At 48.0% G+C, this 17,731-nt stretch overlaps 1 protein-coding gene across 1 annotated transcript in view; it reads right to left on the reverse strand.

The window, feature by feature from the left end:
- Positions 1-8,280: 8,280 nt before the first annotated feature.
- Positions 8,281-17,731, reverse strand: part of EXTL1 (exostosin like glycosyltransferase 1) — a 62,142-nt gene continuing 52,691 nt past the window's right edge. Inside the window, exons 7-11 of the mRNA XM_079987723.1 lie at positions 12,949-13,044; positions 12,420-12,506; positions 10,367-10,527; positions 9,624-9,795; positions 8,281-8,800 (exon numbers count right to left, since the gene is read on the reverse strand). Coding sequence (XP_079843849.1) covers positions 8,612-8,800; positions 9,624-9,795; positions 10,367-10,527; positions 12,420-12,506; positions 12,949-13,044 — 705 coding nt within the window. The 3' untranslated portion in view covers positions 8,281-8,611. The remainder of the gene's footprint in view (positions 8,801-9,623; positions 9,796-10,366; positions 10,528-12,419; positions 12,507-12,948; positions 13,045-17,731) is intronic.

Genomic DNA, 17,731 nt, shown 5'->3' on the forward strand with positions numbered 1-17,731 from the left:
TTCTCCACCTTGGCCCTGGGGGCGGGCCCCAGACTCCACCTCAGCATATAAGGCTCCACGGAGGCCTCGGAACATCGCTGCTGCCACTCTGCCGTGCGTTTGTGGGGAGGGCTCTTCCCCCTGCTAGCCCATTCTCCATCTTGGGCTTGGGGACGGGCCCATACTCCACCTCAGCGTGAAGGACTCCAAGGAGGCCCGGGACACTGCTGCTGCCGCTTTGCCGGTGAGTCTTGGGGAGGACCGCTCCCCCTGCAAGCCCATTCTCCACCTTGGCCCTGGGGGCGGGCCCCAGACTCCACCTCAGCATATAAGGCTCCACGGAGGCCTCGGAACATCGCTGCTGCCACTCTGCCGTGCGTTTGTGGGGAGGGCTCTTCCCCCTGCAGGCCCACTCTCCACCAGGCCAGGGGGCGGGGCCCACGCTCACCACCGACGCAGCCTCGGGGACACTGGTGCTGCTGCAGCGGTTGTTGGAAGTGTTTTTATATGTTTTAAACTGTTTTTATTTTTTTTGCTTTGTTGTACCACCATAAGCGGTGGTTTTTATCCATGTACTTTTATTTTGTTTTGATTTATTGTGGGTTGGGGTGGGGTGGTTGGGGAGTGGGGTGGGGATTGGTTTTGTTTTTATGTAATTGTTTTTCTTTGTTTGCTTTTATATTCTGTAAATGGAGGCAAGTATGAGGCTTGGGATTCCTACTGTGGAGGGGCGAGGGAGGTATGGCGGTGGGGGCAGATGTCATAGGCGAAGGGGATCGAGATACGGATATGCTCGTACCCCTTCCAATCTGCGCCCCATCCCGAGAGACGAGGGTAGGGTGAGCAAGGATTACTCACCTCCGTCACTGGTGTTGTGCAATGCCAGGTCTATAGGCAACAAAACCGCCACCCTGCGAGATTTCTTCACCTCGCAGGGGGTTGACCTGGCATGTGTGACTGAGACCTGGGTGCGCGAAGGGGATACTGTTACCCTACGAGAGATGGCGCCCCCGGGTTTCTCCGTCCTTCACCAGTCGCGGACTGTGGGCCGGGGGGGAGGGGTGGCGTTATTAATCCGGGAAGATTGTTCTTTCAGGGCTCTACCATCACCATCGATCCCCGGCATTGAATGTGTTGGCCTAGTGTGGGGCTCCGAGGTGAGCTTGGCTGTCTGGCTGGTGTACCGGCCACCTAGCACACCAGCAGCCACCCTGTCAGGCCTGCTGGAGGCGGTGGCCGGCTGGGCCTTGGAGTTCCCTAACCTATTGGTATTGGGGGACTTCAACATCCATGCTGATGCCACTCCCTCCTCACAGGCTCTGGACCTGGTGTCTTCCATGGCGACACTAGGGCTCTCCCAGTTTGTTTCGGGCCCCACACATCAAGCAGGCCACATGCTGGATTTGATCTTTGGCGTCGGTATAGATGTGATCATGTTTCCTTCGATGAAGGTGCCATGGTCTGATCACTATGCTCTGAAAGCCAGGATTGACGTTCCACCCCCACCCTGCTTGGGTGGCGAGCCAATTTGGGCTCGCCCGCAGAGGCTGATGGACCCTGATAGATTCCGTCAAGCCTTGCGGGACCTTTCTCCCCCTGGCGACTCATTGACTGAGCGTGTTGAGGCCTGGAATACCCAGCTCCTGGCAGCCATCAATGAGATCGCACCTAAGCGCCCTCTGCGACCCCGCAGAAACCGGGCTCCCTGGTTTACCGAGGAGCTCCGGAAAATGAAGCGGGACCTCAGACGGCTAGAGCGAGTATGGCGGGGTGCCCGTGACGGAGCCTCAAGAACATCTTATAGGGTTTTTATGAAAACCTATGAGATGGCAGTGAAGGCCGCTAAAAAGTCCTACTTCTCGGCCTCCATTGCATCCGCTAGCTCTCGCCCGGCACAATTATTTAGTATAATTCGGTCTTTAACGTCCCTCGAAGGACAGCCAAATTTAAATAATAATTTGACACACAGCTGTGAGGCATTTGCGAGCTTTTTTGCGGAGAAGGTCTTGTTGCTCCGCCATGACCTCCCTGCCAATTTGGATACAATAAAGGAACTGGAGGCCCCTCGACTGTCCTCGGGTTCAGTATTGGACCACTTTGACTGGATATCCCCAGCTGATGTAGACAGATTCCTCCGAGCTGGAAAGCCCCCCACCTGTCCTCTCGACCCGTGCCCGTCCTGGCTGATTAGAGCGTGTCCAGAAGAGGTGCGGGCCCCCCTGGGGGATATCATCAATCTGTCCCTTGGCACCGGGACATTCCCAGGGGAACTGAAGGAGGCAGTGGTGCGCCCGCTCTTAAAGAAAACATCATTAGATCCCTTAGATCTATCCAATTACCGCCCGGTTTCGAATCTTCCATTCCTGGGTAAGGTGATTGAGAGAGCGGTTGCTGAACAGCTTGGTAGGTTTCTGGATGAAACATCAGCTCTGGATCCATTCCAGTCCGGCTTCCGCGCTGGTCATGGGACCGAGACGGCTCTGGTCGCCCTAACAGATGATCTCCGCAGGCAGCTGGATCGAGGCGGGTCGGGGCTGCTGATTCTTCTAGACCTGTCAGCAGCCTTCGACATGGTCGATCACGAACTCCTGGACCACCGCCTTGCCGACGTGGGGATCCAGGGCACAGTCCTTCAATGGCTGCGCTCGTTTCTCTCTGGTCGGGGACAGAGGGTGGCGCTTGGGGGGGAATTGTCATCCCGCCACTCCTTGGTGTGTGGTGTGCCTCAGGGTGCAATACTCTCCCCGATGCTTTTTAACATCTTTATGCGCCCCCTCGCCCAGCTTGTCCGGAGTTTTGGGCTGGGCTGCCATCAGTATGCTGATGACACCCAACTCTATCTGTTGATGGACGGCCACCCGGACTCGGCCCCAGACACACTGATCAGATGCTTGGAGGCTGTGGCTGGATGGTTACGTGGGAGCCGGCTGAAGTTAAATCCTTCGAAGACAGAGGTCCTCTGGCTGGGACGGGACGACATGGGACTGAGGGGGCAACTCCCATCTCTTGCGGGGGTGCAATTAGTGCCAGCACCGTCCGTTAAGAGTTTGGGTGTAATCTTCGATACCTCCCTCTCCATGGAGGCGCAGATTGCAGCTACAACAAAGGCGGCATTTTTTCATCTCCGCCAAGCTAAGCAGTTGGCTCCTTACCTCTCTCGCCCTGACCTAGCCACTGTGATCCACGCGACGGTCACCTCCAGACTGGATTATTGTAACTCGCTCTACGTGGGGCTGCCCTTGAGACTGACCCAGAAACTCCAGCGGGTGCAGAATGCCGCAGCGAGACTCCTTACGGGGTCCTCGCTTAGAGATCACATTCATCCGGTGCTATACCAGCTGCACTGGCTCCCGGTGGAGTACAGGATCAGGTTTAAGGTGCTGGTTTTAACCTTCAAAGCCCTATACGGCCTAGGGCCCTCGTACCTACGGGACCGCCTCTCCTGGTATGCCCCACAGAGGAACTTACGATCTTCAAATAAAAACACCTTGAGGGTCCCAGGCCTCAGAGAGGTTAGGCTGGCCTCAACTAGAGCCAGGGCTTTTTCGGCTGCGGCTCCAACCTGGTGGAACGCTCTGTCACAAGAGACAAGGGCCCTGCAGGACTTGACATCTTTCCGCAGGGCCTGCAAGACAGAGCTGTTCCACCTGGCATTTGGTCAGGGCGCAGCCTGACCCCCTCCTCTGGCAATCTTTACAAAGCTTTAGTTTATGGTTGCCATCAATTTTGATTTTAATTCATTTTTATAATGTTTTATAATATCACACTGTTTTAATGTTGTTAGCCGCCCTGAGCCCGGCTTCGGCTGGGGAGGGCGGGATATAAATAAAATTTATTATTATTATTATTATTATTATTAAATTGGCATATTGAAATGTGTGTCCTCTTTTTTCCATGATGCTTACTGGCCCCTACCTTCCTTCTTAGGTGCTATCAGAGAGCTTCATTGGAATGATTAAGAGAGAGACTGCTGATTTTAGCTTTTCTTGTTGCAGAATTTGGGCTCACGTGGTACATAAATTTGTAGTGTTTGGGCTAAGCTAAAGGAGCATTGAGGGACGCGGGTGGCACTGTGGTCTAAACCACTGAGCCTAGGGCTTGCTGATTGGAAGGTCGGCGGTTTGAATCCCTGTGACAGGGTGAGCTCCCGTTGCTCGACCCTGCTCCTGCCAACCTAGCAGTTTGAAAGCATGTCAATGTGCACGTAGATAAATAGGTACCGCTCCAGCGGGAAGGTAAACGGCGTTTCTGTGCGCTGCTCTGTTTCGCCAGAAGCAGCTTAATCATGCTGGCCACATGACCTGGAAAAACTCTGTGGACAAATGTTGGCTCCCTCAGCCAGTAAAGCAAGATTAGTACTGCAACCCCAGAGTCATTCGTGACTGGACTTAACTGTAAGGGGGTTCTTTACCTTTTTAAAGGAGAATTTGGTATTCAAACCAACTGTCCTTTTTGTGTTGTGAACTGCAATGTGATCTTCAGATGAAGGGCAGTATACAGATTAAATAAATAAGTAAATCCTACAGCAACAGGTGCACTCTACCTCCATATTGTTCGGCTTTAACAAAGTTCCCATCCTCATTCTCAAAGCAATGAAAAAAAGAGGAAGCATGACTGCTAAAAGTAATTATGCAGACTGTCATTATTATCTTTTGCATTGTTTAATGCTCTGGAAACCCTTATTCGTTAAAAACCTGTGTTTCTTCTTTTACTCTCATAGAAAAAAAGGTGGTTTTAATTCTAAATCTGCAACCTATTAGCATGCACATTTGTGCAAATACCAGCTACAAATCCCTATAACCAAGTGGCAGTCTCAGTTTCTTTAAAAAAGCATACATGGCCCTAGGTCTAATCTTCTCCACTGTAATACCTAATCATCATGAAAGAGTGGATTCTGCCAGTTAAAAATTCTAAAAGGAATGAAACACACGGATGTGGGAAACGCTTTGCAGCAGCGTCCAAAACCCCCACCAGGAAACACTCATGCCAAGGAATTATTTATGGCTCCTTTCTCCTCCCTAGCCTCCATCCCCGTCTTTCTAAGCATCTCATTTTTCACAGCCTTTTGCCAGGAGAATATTAACCACAAATTCCACCCTCCAAAAAACCCAGGAGTCTTTTGGCAGACAAAACAGCAGCTTCTTACCTCTGCCCCTCCTTCCCCAAGTATCATTTTATCTCTTTTGCAACAGGGAGCTGGACCAAATCAATTGCTTGGAAATTATGCAACTGAGTAGATTCTCTTTAGCCAATTGCTGCCTCCCAGCTTGAAAATTCCACTGCCATACAAATCAGATTTAGGTGGAATAGAGAGGGCTGGGGTGACATGAGACATGTTAATGCCCCAGGTAGAGCGGACAGGAACTTAGTGGACAGGAACATAGGAAGCTGTCTTTCACAGAGTCAAATCATTAGTCCACCTAGCTCATTACTGTCTGCACTGACTAGCAGCAGCTTTCTGGAGTCTGATGCTGGAGTATCTCTCCCAGCCCGACCTGGAAATGCCAGGCATTGAACCCGGGACCTTCTCCATGCAAGGAGATGCTCTACTGCTGAGCTAAGACCTTTCCCCACTAGCTAGCATGGAAGTTAGCATGGAAGTGTGCAAGCCTCAATGGGGATTGAGCAGGAAAACTGCCTCATGGATTGCCACCCCTAGTGGGTCACTGGGGCTGTCAATTGGCTTGGGGGGGGGGGGGAGCCAGCCTCCCTTGTTCCTAGTTACAGGTAGGTAGCTGTGTTGGTCTGCTGTAGTCGAAACAAAATAAAAAAATTCCTTCCAGTAGCACCTTAGAGACCAACTAAGTTTGTTATTGGTATTTTTTTTTATTAAAGATTTTCTTGTTTTACAGAAGTATGTGTAATGCCTCTCGTATTTTTTCCATGTAACATTTTTACAAATCAGTTTCATTTGTTGAGACATTGGGGGGGAAAGGGGGTGGAGGGGGGAAGATGGGTGGGGATGGGGTGGGGTCGGGTGGCAATGTTTTGCTTAATGTATGTAGGGTTTGGTGTCAGCGTTGCTCGTGCAGGTTCTCTCCTGTTCATTTGTGTTTCTTTGGTAGTGAGAGAGGTTGGGGTTGGCCTTGGGTGTGGTTGTTTGTAGTTTGTTATTGGTATGAGCAAGAAGTGTGCATGCACACGAAAGTTCATACCAGTAACAAACTCAGTTCGTCTCTAAGGTGCTGCTGGAAGGAATTTTTTTATTTTGTTTCCCCTGTTCCTGTTTGAGCTCCAGAAACGGAGTCAAAGCTTTTTAATTGCACCTGGTACCTGCTTAAGCTGTGAGGAGCATTTGCCCCTCTCAGGATGTTGATGAACTACAATTCCCATCATCCCTGGCAACTGGCCATGTTTGCTGGTGCTGATGGGAACTGAAGTTCAGTACCAACTGGGAAGCTAAAGGTTCCTCACAACTGGCCTGCTTGTTCCTGCAGATCAGCTTTCCCCAACCCTAGTGCCCACCAGATGTTGGGCTACAACTCCCATCACCCCTGGCCATTAGCCATGATGGCTTGGGCTGATGGGAGCTGGATTCCAAAGCACCTGGAAGGGGAAGATTGCTGCTAAAATGGGCAACTACAAGAGCTGGTTGGAAAGTTGGCAGCCACACTTCGCAGGCCTGTCTGCCTCCTCCTCTCCTGCCTCTCGTGCAAGTCTGTTCACTTCCTCTTGCTGCCTCTGACAACGGGAACCCAAAGGAGGAACCAGATTACATAACCCCCAGATACTGATGTTTGCAAAGGTTTCCTCTTTCTCTCCTCCTGCTTGTTTGTTATTGTTAAAACAGCAGCAGCAGCAGCAACAACAAAGGTCTGCTGCAAACAGTGAGGACATGAGAAATCCTGCTAAAAATCTCTCCTACCTGCCCTGCATCCAATCTCTTGTCTTTGATAATAAGCAGAAATTTAACAGGTGGAATATCTTCTCGCTGCAACTGCATGCTGGGAAATGCTTCAACTATTGAATTTCCACCTGCTTGTTTTCAAAGGCAAAAAGAGAGAGGCCTGGTTAGGCATTGCAACCCATTCATTTCCAAAAACTAGCACCTCACTGTTGTGTGTCTCTGAACATACACAAAGCACATTTTACCTGCTCATGAGAGACAGAGTGTGTGTGTGTGTGGTTTTAAGGACAAATAAGTGTTTTTCCTTCTGTAGAGTTGCCATATTTCAGAAAGTGAAAATCTGGACACAAAGTTGCTGAGCTTTTTATTGTATGTAAAATCTGAGCTATTTTAAAGAAAATTCGCCAAAATCTAGACTTCCAACATCATATGCCATATGTTCGTGTTTTCCCGGACAATTTCAGCAATTTCCGCCCAGACCCTGCTTCTGACTTCAGTGTCCGGGAAATTCCGGACATTTGGCAACCCTACCTTTCCAATAGTAAGTGGTTTAAAACAAATAAACATACTACTTATCAAATCACAGAGGACAAAGGGTCCTCCCAATCCCCTTACCTTTTCTGAGGGTCCGTTAATCCCTGTTTTTAGACAGCTACCACAGATGAAAAAGATTTGGCTAAAACCAGTAATGGCTGGTTCCCATTGGGACCAGCAAGGCCGAATACAGGGAGCCAAACAGTAGGTGGCGCCAGAGCCCACTAATTGTACTTTTGTCCACATCCTGCTTCCTTCTGAGAACTGAAAGGTCAACACTGAAACTAAGGAGGAGGAAGGTGACATGCCGTTTCACACCCTGGACTGGATATAAGTAGAAAGGCAGGCAGGTGCTGAGGGCAGACCAAGGCTGGACTAAGACACTGCCCCATTTGCCCTGATGCACCAGCCTCCACTGGCTAAAAGTGCATGAATCAAAGGGTGGAGATAGCATATTTCATGATTGGACCCCCAACCTTTTCCTCCAATTAAAAAACCAGGAGAAAGAAGAAAAAAACAATGCAAGGACACATTGTTTTGAGTATGTGCAGAGTGCTTCCACCCCACCTTCCCAGTATCTATCTACCTACCTACCTACCTACCTATCTATATCTACCTATCTATCTATATATCTACCTACCTACCTACCTACCTACCTACCTACCTATTTATTTTAAAACTGCATCTGCTGGAAAGCAAGGAATAACAAAGAACTTGAACAGATATATATATATATATATATATATATATATGGCGTATCCTACTCTAGTTCCGGCACATGACCAGCAGGGTGACATAGTAGATCAGGCCAATAGATTCCGAGCAACTGAGGTTACGTCAGAAAAAATGCTGACACTTCTATCTGAAGTGAAGACAATGAAAAAACAGTCCTGTTAAAAGCAATCAGGGAGAGACAGAGCCAATTCCTGCAAACCTTTATTTGTACTGGTAAAACCCAATAAAGACTGAAAATTCATCTGGCATTGCCACAGCTACCAGCAAGACGAGAGTATTCCTCCTTTCAGCATTGAAAGTTAGAAGGCTCTGGGTGCAGTGCCCCACGGGGGGGTCTGTAGTCTCCTTCCTTGCAATGCTACTGATGGAATGGGTCCCAGCTCAGCAACCCATCTGTGTGCCACGGCACTGCAGGTACTCCCAGTGTCCAATATGGGGAGGGCTGAGTCTGCCAGTGCTCCTTCTACACCATTTCTTCTCCCAGAGGGAAGAGGTCTCCTCCTGCTCTCTCTGGAGCTAGGCTCTCTCTAGATGCCGGTACTTTTTCCGCAGCACGGACACCTGGTCCTTGAAGAGCACGGGGTCCAGGCGGAACTGGGAATGCACCAGAGGCATGTACCCAAACCAGGCGGCAAACTGATTGACGCACTCCTGGCGCTGAGAGAAATGAAGGTTCCCATTGGATGGGGGAGCGCTCTTCAACAGCTGCAGGGGAAACAAAGGCATGCAATGGGAGGGAGAGTTCAGACACATTGCTGTGAATTAACCCCCCGCCCCCTGCAAAAAAAAGGATGTTGCAAAAGTGCCATTCGGAAGTCATGGAAGGGTTCGTGGCTTCTCCTCTCTGCAAGTCACATAGATATTTCACATACGGGCTGTTCACATGTTATACTGAATGCAGGTATAAGCTGACTCTAAATGCACGTGAAAGTTTGTGTGAAAGAGTGAGCACTTGTTGATTTGTACAGCTCAGCCATTGTGTACACAGGTTGTGTACTCATTGAGCCTTGCAAGTGAGCATGTGTACGAGTGTACAGCTTAACTATGTCTGTGCACAGGTACATAGCTGGTACACATACTGAATGTTATGTGTGAACACCCCATGCGGGGCCTTGCAAGTGAGCATGTGTACGAGTGTACAGCTTAACTATGTCTGTGCACAGGTACACAGCTGGTACACATACTGAATGTTATGTGTGAACACCCCATGCGGGGGGCGGAGTATTTGTCTGTCTAGCCTATGGAATGAGGGAGACGTGTGACTTTGTTTGCATTTTAATGAGGAAACACCTAATTCTTTCCAACACAATGAACAAACAACAGCTATTGTTCAAAATTTGCACTTCTCTGGCTGGGACTGATGGGAGTCGTAGTTTGGAACATCTGGAGGGCACCAGCTTGGGGAAGGCAGATCTGGAGTGACATTTCAGGGGTCCAAATGACTATTGGAGGGGAAAAGATGTGAAAACAACCCTTGTTCAGCTCTCTTCCCCTATACTCCCCATGTTGGCCAGTAAACACCTTGTACCTGCTGCGGGGGACTCTCTCTGTGCTGCTTCTTCTGGGTCACTTTGATGGGAGGTAGCTTGGTGACAGCAGAAACCAGGAAGTTCATCAGTATGTCTTCACAGTTGGCAATCTGATCAACAAGGCTCCTTAGTCTAGCAGGCAAATAATTGGTGAAGAGGCTGTGATAATACCTGTCAAGGGGAAGAAACGGAGGCATCGTAAAGTGGCAGGAAAGGAGAAACAGGTGCATTATTGACTTATCTCAGGACGGTTCAGGGAATCAGTGGTCTAGTAGGGGCAGATGGGGCTGGTGCTCATTGGAACTGGTTGGGCAGAAGGCAAAGAGGCCAACAGTAGGGGGAGCCAAAGCCCAACAGCAGCCAGAACCAATGAAAGATGGAGTCAACTAATTCTATTTCTCTCCTCTTCTTCTTCTTCTTCAAAGTCAGCAGTGGGACTAAAGAGGAGGAAGTTGACAAGCAGGGCCACCCTCTGGACTGGATGTAAGAAAGAAGGCAGGCAAGGGGAGAGGCTGAGGGTGGACTGAGGGTGGGGCAGCGCTCAGTGGCAATAGACAGTCGAAGGGGGTGGGGGTGGAAGGAAAAAACAGAAAACCAGGAGGGGAGGAGAATGGAATGGAGCACCCTAGATGAGAGCACAGCTGGCTGGTTGGAAGGCTGAGCAGGAGAACATTGCAACATTTTGTTGCAGGCTCCACTTGTAATTATCAGTAGCGATAGCTGAGGAAGGGAGGGGGGGTACCTGTGGTAGAATGCAGCTGCGGTGAGAACCATAGAGAACTCATTGGTCCATTTTGAAGTGTAGCTCCACTGGCTCTTGCTGGCATCCCAGAAGTGGCTGCGCATAGGGAAGCCCACAATCCGGTCGGGGAAACTTCTCCACACCACAAAGGCAAAGTCAACCTGGAGAGTCAGGAAGAGAGAGAAGGAAGAGGATAAGTGCACCATTCTTCCAAGAAAGGATACTGCTTCCCAGCCACCATCCCTTCTCCAGCATTTTTTAGTAGATTGTGGAACAAGAACAGCCAATCCAACCATGCAAAGAGCAGGTGGTATCTACTTCCTAGGACTGTGCCACTTCAGAATGTGGTGGGGCAATCTCATGTTTGAATGCTTCCCTTTTGCTAAGAACTCCCTGCACACAGAAAGGCAAGAGGAAAGGATTTGAGCCTATCTTCCTCCTTGAAATGCTAGTCTTCCATGTGCAGGGGATTTCTTAAGTGTGTGATTCCCAGCAGGTACTCAAGGGCACACTGCCTCCGACAGTGTGGGAGTAGAACACACCAACTGAAGCTAGTAGCCACTGATAACTTTATCCTCCAGGAATTTTTCTAATCCTCTTTTAAAGACACCCAAGTTGGTGGTCATTCAGGTGATTGCCTGTTTGAGAAGTGACTTACTACGCATTTTGCTGCATTTGCTCTGGGAAAAGTCAACACGCCTGTATGTTTTTAAATAAAAGAATGACATCTTCCCCACCCAAGCTGTCTACTCCTCCAAGCCCTATTTGAAAGAACAGTACTTCTCCCTTGCTCACCACGCCCTAAAGCAATTAAATGCATGAGCCTCAAAAAGCCAGGGCTTCAGAGCAGTGGGAGAGCATCTGCTTTCCATGCAGAAGGTCCTAGGTTCCAGGTAGGGCCAGAAAAATGACTCCTTCCTGAAACCCTGGAGGGCTGCTACCAGTCTGTGTAGATCATACTGAGATGGATGGACCGGTGATCTGACTCTGTGTAAGATACCTTCCTATGTCCCTATCACCAACTCAGTCGTTCCTCATAAGGCTTGGCTTCCAGAGTTACTCCTGTGAAGCACCTGAATGAAGTACAGGGGCCACTGGTGGTCTGCAGACCAAACATTAGGAACCCCTAATTCAGAATCCTACTTTACAGACCCTCCCGCCGCCGCCCAAGGCTCTCATGGTGGCCCTACAAACAATATGCAGAATGCAATCATATTCAAGTGCAGTATCATGAATCACAGCCAGCTCTGCCATTAGGCAGAGTGAGGCAGCTGCCTCATCCAGCAGGTACTGGATGTCATGGGAGTGCTGGAAATTGTTGGTTATTTAATTTTTATTGTGTTTTTTTACTCCTGCTGTGGGGCGTGGAAGGTGTCTGGGAGATTTTCTGCCCGAAATGCCACCTATTTATACTGCCTTGTGCCTGTTATTCATCTTGACATGGGAATGGGAATGATATCTGCTGCTCCACCTCAGACAGCAAAATGTCTTGGACCAGCCCTATCGGAAACAGAAACAGCACAGTGCCCAAATGATGCCAGGCTGATGCAGGCGGCATTTCCTGCTCTCATCCTTGGCCCTCCCTGGTGTTGCCAGGCAGCAGCTCCCCGCTGAGGACCTTTGCGGCAAGGGAGTGAGGCTGAGCAGCTGGAACTCACTCAGCTCACGATGATGAAGGCAAAGGTCTTCCCTTGCTGGCAGTTCACCAGCTGAAAAGGAGAAATTCTACCAAGCTGTTGGAGAAGGAGAGAGATGGGAATGCAAGGCCTCACCAAGCAGCTCAGCTAAAAGACCAGCAGCTTTTGACTCATCTCCCAAAAAAATTCCATTCCTGTTGCTCGCTACAATAACTTTATTATCTAAGAATTAGTGCCTAAGCTTGCTTTTTTCCTCCTCCCTCGCAGCCTCTTTTCCTTTTGTGCTGTGTCTCTTCAATTGTGAGTGTGAGTGCAGGGCACTGCTCAACAAATATTATGCCCTTTGGCATGCCCATATATTATGGGTGCCCATGTCTGCGAACAAACCATTAAAAGGATCAGGAGAGCTGCCTCACCTCACCAGTTGAGAGGCTGGTGTGTTCATCCAGACTCAGCACTGCATCTGTCCCAATGGCGGAGTAAGGCAAAAACCGGTCACTAACCTTCAGCAGAAGAGAAGGAGACACAAGAGGGACATGGATTAAAATGACAGCATGGTATTATTTAGGCATATCAAGAAAACAGTATTGAAGGAAGATCAAGAAATGACCGTTCATTTACTTCATGCAGCACGAATGACCGTAGATCAGGCATGAAAAAAGGAAGAAATACCAAAAGGAGAAGAATGATTAATCTGGCATATTGCACCAAGGATTAAATTCACAAAAAATGGTTATGGTTAGGCAGGGAAGACATGATAACACCTTTACTGAAAAATCAGAGTTTGTTTTATTTCCTATTGGAATGAGAGAACTCGGGGCAAAATAAACCCTGATATGTTACTGTGAAGAATTGTAAGAAGAATTTCATTTGCATTTATCCGGGGTACGTTAATGCCAATGTTTTAACTTCTGTATCTCCTTCACAACAGTCAAGGCAGCTTACCTTGCTGCTGCCTTGGATGATGGTCAAAGGTACCGTCGTCTGAGGCCATTTACTGCTCTGTGGGGGTGGCTTCTCACAGCTCCATAAAACTAAAATCTGTATTTAAAGAAAGAAGAAGAGGAGGCATATCACTCACAGAATGATGTGTCAACTGTCACAGACAAATGTGTGCGCACACACATTTCCAGAACCCCCCCACCACACTGCGGGGGGGGGGGCAGTTTCCTTTTACTTTCTACAGATCATTCTAAGGCTAACCCCACCCCAGATCAGGAGTGAGGGGGGAATGTTGCCTTTTCATCTTAAGAGATAACGCCTCTTCCTGCTTTTATCTCAACACTAGGATCAGAGATAAAAGATCCCTCTGCCTGTTCTTTAGAGAGGATCTCTGAAGAGCAGTCTGCGGGATTTTATATCATGAGATAAAGTGCTCTCGCTGCCCTCCAGAAGTGGCTCTCTAAAGATCAGGCAGAGTGCTTTATCTCCCAATCTGATTGGCTGCAAGGGCTGGCAGGCCACTTCCTGTGGCTTGGTGGGCTGGATACGGCCCCATAGGCTGCAGGTGAAGCATTCTTGGAGTAGAGTAGACCGTGTGATGCTGGCCCTCCACCTTCGTCCAAGCAGCTGACTGAAAGTTGGAGGAAGGTGGATAAATGGGTTTTATCTTGCTTATGTTAAAAGGAGAGCGAATTATAAAGGGGGGGGGGAGAGGGAGGTGATATAGAACAGAAGGATGGCCCCTTTGCAGGTAGTGCACATTTCTTAAAGAGCTTTAGGGTGCAGGAAGATGCTTTTATCTACCTGGAGTTCTCAGATAAAAGCTAACTTTTCCCCACTCCATCCTAACTTCAAAAGGCTGTGTATGAAAGGTCACCAACTGACCAGATTTTAAAAACAAGCAAACTGAAACTGGCTTGCTTTTGGGACTTTAAGAGAGGTTTGGTCTGCAGAACTCAGAAAGTGAAGCTAGTTAATGGCATGGAATTAATAACCAGTCTCCAGCTTCATTGCTGCAAATCAAACAGCCTTAAAGGGACAACTCAGGTGCAAAAGCTGGCAAACCTATCTGTATGTAATCAGACAGCCTGGGCTTGAGGTTTTTTTGAATATGTTTGCATGTGTGTGTATTTAGATAGTAAGGAAGGTGTGTTTACCTCTGTATGTACATACAGTAACTCCCTCCGAAACCCACGGCCAGCCCAGCCCTCTTCTACACCAGCAAATAAAAGTACCCTTACCTTGATTAACCTTTTTAATCAAACAGACCAGGGAGTTGCCAGGGGCCTCACCCATGTTTTGTATATAAAAAAAACAAAAACTGGAGAGAATAGTATAAAGTCTCCTATTCCTTGGCCTGTGGTTGTTAAATATCAGGGCCAGGGATGTGGAAGCCATTTCAGCCTCTGAGTTGCCATACCTTTCCGTGTATAAGACTAAGTTTTTTCCTTAAAAATTATGCTAAAAAGTGGGGGGTCGTCTTACACATGGTAGTGCATAGGGTGGATGTTTTATTGGTTGCTGCTGCGTCTGTCAGCGGCTACTGTGCGTTTTATTGGTTGCTGCGTCAATAGGTGGTATTGATTGGGTGACACTCCGGCAGTTGGGTGGGCGATAGGCAGTTTCTGCCAGTGATGGGCCATCGGGAGGCGGATTTTGCGACGTGTGCAGGTCAGTGATTTTCGGCATTCCCACCTAAAAAAAGTTCAACAACTCTGTACCATCTCCCCCATTTTCTTAGGGTCCCCCAAAATAGCAGGTGTCCTATACATGGGGGCGTCTTATAGATGGGAAAGTATGGTACATTCCCTTCTAGGCAACTTTCCAGGTCAAATTCCAGTGGTGGGTGGCGTCAGGGGCAAAAGTGGGCAGAGCAAGAATATCGACTTACACACACACCTCCCACTGAGGCAAGCAAGAAGCATTATCAGGCTGAAAGAAAACCTTCCCTACCTGCATGAATGGCGTCATGTCAGCCTTAGGCTGCATTTTATGTGAAACTTTCCCTGGATTGATGACAACTGTCTTTGTGTTTAGCTACTCACTATCCTGCCCCACATCCTATTTCAAAGGATTTATTTTTATGTTTGTATCTCTAATTTTTTTTTCTTTTAGAAAAGAATACTTACCGTCGACCATATAATTACCATGCTAGAAGCAATTACAGTTCCGCTCTAATAGATGACATCTAGAGTATGCACTTTAATGCAACCTCAGTATTATTACTAAAAGCAAAGCATCGTTGCTAATAAAAGACTCTCGTGGGGGAGAGCGCGTATTGTAATGGGTCTATTTCGTTTAATTTAGCAAGAAGGCTTTATATTTCTCCAGTGATTTGAGTTTCCCACTCCACATCTTCTTTGCCTTCTGCATGAGCTAAAAAGTTAACGCAGGAACATAGGAAGAGGCCTTTTACAGCAGGCGAGTGCATCGTTCCATTGACTCAGCACAATCTACGATGGCTGTGGAAAGGGCTCTCCAGGGTTTCAGACAGGGATCTTTCAGAGCCCTCTCTGGAGACGTTGGGAGCTGAACCTGGGATCTTCTGAATGCAAAACATGTGCTTTATGACAAGATCCCCTATCCCCAAAAAGAACGCTGGGAACTGTAGTTTGTTAAAGGCATTGGGAACTGTAGCTCATTTAGGGGTAAAATACAGTTCCCAGGTTTCTTGGGGGGGAAGCTATTTGCTTTAAATGTATGGCATGCACACAGCTTGTATCACTCAACTACAACATTTCCCCAAGGGTGCAAATCATTCTTCTTATGAGGCCAGCATATCTAGCAGCCTTTACTTGTTGTGCTAATATGGCCATCCCGAAGCTATTACCATAGAATCATAGAGTTGGAAGGGACCCTGAGGATCATCTAGTCCAACCCCCAGCAAGGCAGGAATCTGCAGCTGTCCCTCATGGGGATTGCCATGCATTGTGGCAGTGAACTCGTGCATGGGAAGAGAAATCATTGTGGATGGGCTACCTTGCACTCTTTTTTTCTTCTTTCTTTTGCAGAGGTTTGAGCAGCATTTTCTTCTACTCACAATCATGAACTCAAGGAAAGTGCTGCTTAGGCCATCTAGCATGCTTCCAGCTGTGAGTTTATTGTGCAATTTCACACGGGAGAGCTGTTGTGTGATCTCAGTGACTTGTATGTGCATGTCAGAGGCAGGTTCCACAGGGTATCATCATCGCAATGGAATGCCAGCCCATATTTTTGTTACACTTCATGCAGATTTTCCCATACCATGGAGAATCCTATTTGTAAAAATGAGCCACGATGCATCTTCTGTCACAGATGGTGTGGAGGGGTGGGAGACTGGTCACTTGTGAGGTTGTGTTTCATTGGCTGCTCTCTATTGCCACATCCCTATTTCCACTTGCCCAATATGGCCATTTTATTTCCAGAGGCCCAAGTGACTAAAAGAGGGTTCCTACTTCCACTGACTGCTGCAGGCTGGAGGCATGTCTGGATTCAAGAACCCAGCTTGAAGGAGTTAATTTCTCAAGATCTTCACAAAGTAAAAAAAGGGGAAATATACCAGCCTTTTAAATACTAATAATATGGTGGTTTTGAACAAGACTGGATATCACAATTCTGCTATTTTGTTGCAGGTTGACTCAGCTAAATATTGGTCCTGCAGAGTCCATTTTACAGTGGTACCTTGGGTTAAGAACTTAATTCATTCTGGAGGTCTGTTCTTAACCTGAAACTGTTCTTAACCTGAAGCACCACTTTAGCTCATGGGGCCTCCTGCTGCCGCTGCACGATTTCTGCTCTTATCCTGAAGCAAAGTTCTTAACCCGAGGTAATATTTCTGGGTTAACGGAGTCTGTAACCTGAAGCATATGTCACCTATGGTACCACTGTATTATTTTAAAAGACACAAAATGGAGGTGGATTTTGCCCCACCCCTAGAAAAAGCACAAGACTCCACTTTGCTGATCAAAACATGATCCTCATCTTCATAAACAATAAAATGAGTAGGGCAGGGAGGACCATGCACAATAAAGGCTGTGTACATACCATACATGTAAAGCACATATCCCCCTACCGGGCAAATGGTCATGGAAACTGTAGTTTACCACCCATTGAGTTACAACCCCCAGAAGCTTTAGCAAACTACAGTTCCCAGTATTCTTGGGGAAAGGTGCATTAAATCCCATGCTGTGTACACAGCTGAGATAAAAAAAAAATTAAGGGTAGCAAATCAGAAGGGAAGAGCTGAATTTCCATTGTGGGCTGTGCTTGTTTAGGACTGGTTGCCTCAATTCCTGGTTGTAGCTGGCGCCATGCCATTGTGGATGACACCTCAACAAGCACTGCTTCTGCTGGGATAGGACCAGAATGGCTGCATTTTTGTAGATTTCCCCTGTTCTTTCCCACCCTACCTCCAGAGTTGTAAATAGGTTGCAGATCAATATCCTGTTTTCTCCTCACAACAATCTTATAGGTTGGCATTCCGGCTCTATCGTTGGGAGGCAGCCCAAAGCCACAAATCTTTTGTGGCATGACCGAACAAGGGAGCTGGGCCTCTCTCAGAGGCCAGCCCTACCATCAGGTAGAATGAAGCTGCAGCCTCAGGCTACTGGATGTCATTAAAGGGAAATTGGTAACTATTTATTATTATCACATTCTCTTAGAAGCAGGGAGTAGGAAGAGGTATACAGGGGGGTGTTCCATCTGCTTCATGGGGCATAATGACTTGACCTGCCTTGAGTGTGATACACTTTGATTTGGGAGACAGGATGCTCCATTTGCTACTCGGCCTCAGGCAGCAAAATATATT

This window comes from Podarcis cretensis (assembly GCF_951804945.1).
Source record: "Podarcis cretensis genome assembly, chromosome: 8".
Taxonomy (NCBI): Eukaryota; Metazoa; Chordata; class Lepidosauria; order Squamata; family Lacertidae; genus Podarcis; species Podarcis cretensis.